Source organism: Bison bison, unplaced genomic scaffold (assembly GCF_000754665.1).
Source record: "Bison bison bison isolate TAMUID 2011002044 unplaced genomic scaffold, Bison_UMD1.0 scf7180017864516, whole genome shotgun sequence".
Taxonomy (NCBI): Eukaryota; Metazoa; Chordata; class Mammalia; order Artiodactyla; family Bovidae; genus Bison; species Bison bison.
Genome location: NW_011495069.1, coordinates 4,074,050 through 4,081,239, shown reverse-complemented (window position 1 = coordinate 4,081,239; position 7,190 = coordinate 4,074,050). Strand labels below are relative to the sequence as shown.

At 54.1% G+C, this 7,190-nt stretch overlaps 1 protein-coding gene across 3 annotated transcripts in view; it reads left to right on the top strand.

Moving 5' to 3' along the window:
* The window catches only part of ECE1 (endothelin converting enzyme 1), a 117,252-nt gene that overhangs the window by 60,590 nt on the left and 49,472 nt on the right, over nucleotides 1-7,190 (top strand). For 2 of the 3 annotated variants that reach the window (XM_010829982.1, XM_010829981.1), the window contains exon 3: nucleotides 2,306-2,447. In XM_010829982.1, the coding sequence (XP_010828284.1) occupies nucleotides 2,306-2,447 (142 nt within the window). Of the gene's footprint in view, nucleotides 1-1,634; nucleotides 2,448-7,190 lie in introns of those variants that run through there. The other variant, XM_010829980.1, reaches the window with a different exon arrangement.

Genomic DNA, 7,190 nt, shown 5'->3' with positions numbered 1-7,190 from the left:
AGCCGAAAAAAAAAGACAGGGTTTCCAGCCCCAACAGCTGTGCTCCCTGGCTTCCCAGGGGTCTGGTGCCTCTTCAACCAAGGTTAGCCATGGCTTAGCTTTCCGCCCGTCTCCCCCTGAGTTGAGCTTTGGGGTCACTGAGAGGCCCAGCGGGGGAGACAGAAGGGGATATCAGTTCCATGGCACAGAAAGAGTGAGAACAAATGTCAGCGTCCCCAGACAAGGCAGCGCCTGCTTCAAACCCCTGGGGACCCCTCTGGATCTCAGTGCCCCTGATGAACTGGGCGAGGGAATTGCTACCTCTGAGAAAGCGCTTCATAGACATTGAGGCTGTGAGCGCGTCAGCATTGTCCCAGGCTATGTCTGCACCAGGAGGGTGGTCAGAATCTTCACGTCTCACCGTTTTAAAAAGGTTTCTCAGGGGAGCTCCCTGGTGGCTCAGGTGGTAAAGAATCTTCCTGAAGTTCAAGAGACCCGGGTTCGATCCCTGGTTCAGGAAGATCCCCTGGAGAAGGAAATGGTAACCCACTCCAGTATCTTGCCTGGAGAATCCCATGGACAGAGGAGCCTAGCGGCCTATAGTCCATGGGGTCGTAAAGAGTCGGACACGACTGAGTGACTCACACTTCAGGGCTTTCAGGAGACCGCGCCCCTCCCTGTACCTGCTTTCGTGTCCCAGCCTCCTGGACCTCCACAGAATTCTCACCAAGCCTCAAGTTCCCTTTCTCGGTTTTAGAATCCATCATCTTTTTTTTTCCCCCACAAAAGTTTTGTCTTCCTCTTTCACTAGTGCAGCAATCACCAGTCATTTCCTGTTTAGAAAATAGCCAGTGATGACCATGAGGCCGCTCGATGCCCTTCGCTAAGGTGACTGGCCTCGGGGTCCCAGGCGTCGGTGTCAGGCTCCCTGAAGACTGTGCCGTGGCCCCCGGGGGCAGCCGTCCTCTCAGCAGTTGGGGCCACTCTCAGGTCGGAGGCTGGGTCTCCCCGTCGTCTCTGGCAGGCTGTGGGCCTCCCTGCCTCCATGCTCATCCCCTCTAGCCTGCTTCTCCTTCCACCTTGGCTTTTCCAAAGGGTGAATCTAATCCCATCGCTCCAGCCCTGGGAAGAAGTCCCCCACCCGTAACCCAGCTTATAGCACCCCTTAGCATCCAGGCCTTGCCCCCCTCCTTCTCCCTTTCCTTCCCCTTTCACCTGGCCAGCTGCTACTTATTCTTTTAAGACCCAGCCCAGGGGCCCCCACCTCCAGGAAGCCTTCCCTGACTGGACCCCTGCCTATCCCAGTCTGTTTCTGCATCTCTCTGTCTGCTGGGCAGTGAGAGCTGAAAGTGAGGTCTGGTCCTCTCTGTACTTCCAATGTGGCCCTGAGCTGGTGCTCGACTGTTAACACGTGGCCACAATGTCACTGAACTGAACCCCACCGGCAGGGTTCCCTTCCTGTCCTGCGGCCCTGGCCTCGGCAGGAAGCACCTCGTGGAACAGAGGGGAGCCCCCAGAGGGCTTCGGGTGTGAAGGCTGGGCCCTGGGCTCTGAGCGCTGTAGGCTGGTGGGCCCCTCCTCAGCTTGGAAGGCCCTGTCACACCCTCCACTTCCTCTCATTGTACCTCTTTTCCTGTTTAGCTGACTGTGAGTTAGGCCGAGAACGTTTTCTCCTCCCTTTGAGGACCTGCTCGGATGGAGCTGTTTCCCCTTTGCATTCCCCACTGACATCTCCCAGGACTCAATGCTCTGACCCGTGGGTGGGCTCTGGGATCCATACCTTTGGACCCAGATCCATCTAGCCGTGTGAGCAGAGGCAAGGGGCTCACCCCTCCCGGTTGCGGGTTCCTCATTTGTAAAAAGAAGCTGAGAGCAGAGTCCTCGTGGGGCCGTGGCGGCCCCGGTGGCCCCGGCTGCCTGCGCCCCTGTCGGCGTGCTGCAGTGCAGGCTGGTGGTTGTGTCAGCCTCAGAGCCCAGCCGGATGCTCCTTGGATGCCTGCGAGTGCAAACATCCTGTTCTTTTTTGAACTCCTTACTGGAGGAACAGGGGAAAATCCGATCTCTCTTTTTTCCCCTTCTACCCGGATCGGGTGACACAGAAAACACGAGCACGGCTGGGCTGGGCTGCTTGATTCCGAGCTGCTGAGCAGGGTGGCCGTTCCTCTCCTGGATTAGGACGGTTCCGTGGGAACCAGACCACCCCTGAGACGGGAGGGCGGCCCTGATGTCTCCCCGGGGCCAGGACCTGCTGCGGAGCCCCCTCCTCCTGGGCAGCGAGGCCCCTGGGCTCACGTCCTCCCCGTTCCGCCTGCCTCCTTCCCTGCAGGTGAACTTCCGAGGCCCCCGGAACGGCCAGAGATGCTGGGCCGCCAGGACCCCGGTGGAGAAGCGGCTGGTGGTGCTGGTGGCGCTCCTGGCGGCGGCAGTGGTGGCCTGTTTGGCAGCACTGGGCATCCAGTACCAGACAAGTAGGTGCCTCTGTCTGTGATGGGTCATGGGCTCCACTCACTGCTGCCCCGGGCTTTTGTCTGCTTGTCAGAGACTGGCCTTCGAGGCTCAGGAGGGAGCTGGGTCTGGGGGGGCTGGGGTGGCTGCCCCAGACTGAGGCCTGGGAGGTGGGGGGATGGGTGATGATAAAGTTTGGGGGTCAGGAGGAGGTGAGTTTGAATCCTGGCCTGGCAACTTGTTATCCGTGTGACTTTGGACAAGTCATTCAATCTCTCAGAGCTTGTGTGTTTTCTGCTTTACATGGAGAGACTGGTAGTCAGTTTGAATCTCTCCCACAACTAGCCCACGTTTCTCTGTCCAAACTTGTGTAGCAATATGATCAGACCCCACTTCGATCTCTGAGGATTCGAGATAACATCTGTCACATACCTGGTGCCTGGTAGAACTTCTCTGGCCTCTGTTCCGGGTTCTCTTACTGTTAGGATGCAGGCTGGTTAGACACACGGGCTGGCCCTGTCGCCCATCGACAGTTCCAACAGAACGGCAGTAATGGCTTCCGTTTGCTGAATACTTTCCATGTACCGAATACCTTGCCTCTCCTTTGCAGATGCAATCTCGTTTCCTCCTTGCTGCCATTCTGTGAGGTGTGGTTGCTTCTGGCCCCGTTTTCTGCAAAGGAAACTGAGGCAGTGAGACTTAGCAGCTTGCCCGTGTCTGGTGCGGGAAGGATTCAGCCATGGGCTGGCGGGCGCCTGAGCTCAGGCCCTGTCTTCTGTGTAATTGATGGTACACCCCAGTGTGTGTTACCACCCCCAGGAAAGCTGTTCTTCTCTGAGCCAGGGGACCTTTGCGTACCTCTGTCATCTCATTTCTCTGTCCTACCTTGTATAGTAATATGATCAGACCCCAGTTGGATCCCGCTGTTAGGGGTCTGAGGCTGGTTCTCTGTGTCTGGTTGAGTGTATGTAGCAACTGCCTCTCAAAGAATCAATGCTCCGTAAGCTCTTACGGACCTGGAAAGGGCAGATCCAAGCTAATAGGGATGAGAGTCCAGTTAATTCTGGGATCTCTCTCTGCTCTGTGCCCTTGTATCCAGCTCTCTGATGGCAAGAAGCACCTGGATGAGCAGTCTCTGGGGCTTCGCCAGGAGTTTAACCCCGTTGACTTGGTCACCTGGTGCTCAAACCATCAGAGAGATTGTGAACCTCCATAGGACCTGGGAACATCAACTCCAGCTTTCTCCGCTGTGAACTTGCTGGCCTGCATGACTGGCTACACTGCATTGGGGTGGGGAAGGGGGTTGAGGGCCTGAAAAGAGTGCAGGGCTTCATCTGAGTCATCCTCCCATCCCTCCTGGATCAAGCACTCATTCATTAACTCACTCATTCATTCACTCATTCATTCACTCACTCATTCATTCACTTATTCATTCATTCATTCCCTCATTATTCATTCCACAAACATGGAACAAGTGCTTACTCTATGTCAGGCGCCTAGGTGGTACCTAAGAAATAATTGCTTAGTTATTTAACTGACTTTTTAATGGTTTGTAGACGTTTTACCAAATGTGCCTAGCCCAACAGGTGATTATTGCATATCTGATTGATTAATTAGTGATTTCTTTACCATGCATGCTCAGCATAATGCTTCCATGCCGTAGGATACTTTGCAAAGTGAATAAATAAATAATTGAAGGAACAAAGAGCAAGAAGGAAGACAAAGTGGGAAGAGCCTTTCTCTGCTGATCACCCTTGTCCTGCGGCTGCCATCTTGCTTCATCCTGAAGCAGGTTTAGCTCCGGGCAGTGCAGGCCCTCTCCAGCCTTGTCTGCCCAGCTCTTGGCCCTGTGCATGGAGCCGATGAGATTCCAACATGCACTGTTGCCCTGGGGTTGCCCCTAGAAGTCCCCAGGACGTTTCTCCATCAGAAACCAGAAGGGAGCTCCCAAGGCCTGGCTTCTACACACACACGTCTGTAGTTGCCAGGTGGGGCCCACAGGGAGGAATCCTGCTTCAGTCTATCCCATCTGTCTCAGGGCTCCAGACGGGTTTTCCCCAGCCTGGTTCTGGGTAAGGGGAACTCTTCCCCCTAGGGTGGAGCTGGGCTGGGGATACGGTGACCCTTGAGCCCATTCATGTGTCTTTATCAGCTGCCTGAGCCTGGGAAAGCAGTGGCTGCCCCAGATGCTGGTGATTGGCATCATCCACATCTGGTCAGACATTGGGCAGGTCAACGCCAATTTTGGTGATTCTGTAAAGACGCACCTGTAAGTTATGTCTGAGCACTTAAATACATATTTATCCACCTTCCTGTTGCACCCTGCTTTCCAGAAACTTACAGTTGTTTTGCAAACAATGGCAGCAAAACAAACAACACATTTTCCAGAAAATATTCTGAAGTGTCTCCCTTAGTGTTGAGGCCAGGCACCATCCAGAGCCGCTAACCTTTAGCTAGATCTGGGACCTGCTCCCGCCTTCTCGATGGATCATGCACGACCTAAAGGGAAGAAATATTTCTGCATCTACAGGTGGTGACCAAAAGCTGGACAAAGCTCTCTTATTCATTCAGCTATTCGTTAATTCAACAAACACTCAATGGATAGGTGCCAGGTGCCGAGTTTGCTGAGCAAAGGAAGTATAAATGCAAGTAAGATGCTGGCCCTGGGCTTTGCAGGTGACACTATTGGTAGAGAACCCACCTGCCCATGCAGGAGATACGAGACTAGGGTTTGATCCCTGGGTCAGGAAGATCCCCTGGAGGAGGGCATGGCAACCCACCCCAGTGTTCTTGCCTGGAGCATCCCATGGACAGAGGAGCCTGGCAGGCTTCGGTCCATAGGGTCGGAAAGAGTGGACACAGCTGAAGTGACTTAGCATGCACACACGCATGCAAGATACTGGCCCTACCCTCAGGCTCACTGCCTAGTGGGGAAGGTAGACAGGGAGACGGCCATGACACAAAATAGAGTGTGCTCAGGCAGCAGGCCTCCAGACAGCCAAGGCGACCAGGGAAGGATGAGGTCTCCCCAAGGAGAGAGAGCCTGGGCTGAGTTTTGAAGGTGTTGACGTGGGATGAGAGGAACTAGAAATTATGAATTAATTAGTCAAATGTACAGGAAGCACCTGCTAGGCCAAGGATTGTTGCTAAGGGATCTACAAGCCAATAATAGTTAAATAGCCAAGCAATTATTGCCCAAGTATCACCTGGGCGCTTAAGTATTGCTGTGTGCATAGCAGAGTAGGTGCTTCAGTGAAGAACTGTCAGGTCTGACTGATTCCTGGCGACGGGTTTCTTATTTAAAACCAAGGCCCCATGTAATAACTATAGATAGCTCTCTGTCTGTCTCATGCACACACACACGCACAGATTCTGCGTCTTGCTCCCTCAGAATCGATCTCTTTACAGCTGGCCTCTGGGTTTTCCCACCAGCCAAGTATTTGTCAAGCTTGACTTCCTGCAGTTAGTTGTATAAAAACAATAGGTATTCTTTTCCTTTTCCAAATATGAAGTTATATCATAATAGTGAATAGGCTTTTTCAGATGACACAGAAATTCTTTTCCCCCACCCCCTCATAAAGATTCTGGTAAATTTCCTTGATTGAAAAGCAAGGCATGCAACCAAAAGCTCTCGTCTAGAGGCATTTAAAATTGTGCCATGTCCCCTACCAGTTCCTATCTCTATTTTCACTCAGTCGTGTCCGACTCTTTGCGACCCCGTGGACTACACTGTCCCGTGGAATTCTCCAGGCTAGAATACTGGAGTGGGTAGCCTTTCCCTTCTCCAGGGGATCTTCCCAACCCAGGGATCAAACCCAGGTCTCCTGCATCTCAGGCGGATTCTTTACCAGCTGAGCCACAAGGGAAGCCCATTTTCATGCCTAACGGTTCAATAATCTTTAATTGTTGTACAGTCATCTCAAAATAGGAAATTATTGGTTGGCCAAAAAGATCATTCCAGTTTTCTGTAACGTCCTCCAGAAAAACCTGAGCAACCTTTTTGACCAGCCCAATACCTGGAAATAGAATCGCCCTGATTTTTGTTCTGTTGTGCGACCCTTCTGAGCCCTTCGTCCACTCTCAGACCTTGGGTTTGTCATCAGATGTTAATTACCACACAGGTTGCTAGCCCAGCCCCGGCCAGTGTTGTGTGTCCAGGTGAGATGATGAGCAGCCCTGCCAGCCCATGCACTCTCTTCTGCTCTCTGAGGGTTGATCTGGGAACCTCAGACCCTAGGACTCCAGGGAGCTGAGTCCCCTGCCCCCACTGCCCAGCCATAAGGTTATTTCCTCATCATCAGGCAGCTGGGCCTCCTCGTCCTCATCTCCAGATGGAGAAACCCAGCTTCAGAGGGATGAGGTTGCCAGCACGAGGCCAGAGGCAGAGAGCTGGGCTTTGCACCCAGGTCTAGGAAGGAGCCCCTGGCACCTGCCCTGCCAGCCTCCTCCCTGCGCAGTGGGAACAGAAGGGCCACAGCAGCCCCGGCTGGGGCTGGCCGAGCGATGGTGTGGGGATGTAGGAAGAACCCAGCTTCCGTGTTGCGGAAGCAGCACAGAGCAGGTTCAGTCCGGGCGCTCCCACGCCGCCGGGGGACACTCAGAGCCTCGCTGTCCTCATCTGCCCATGGGGGTCTCGCCCCCGTTATCGGGAGACCGTCCCCTCTGGTTGCCTGTGTGCTCGGGTCAACAGGCGGTGCGGATCCCCCGTCTCCTGCGGTCAGGTTGGTCTCACCACCTGGGGCCGGACCCTGCTCAGGCGGCTCCCG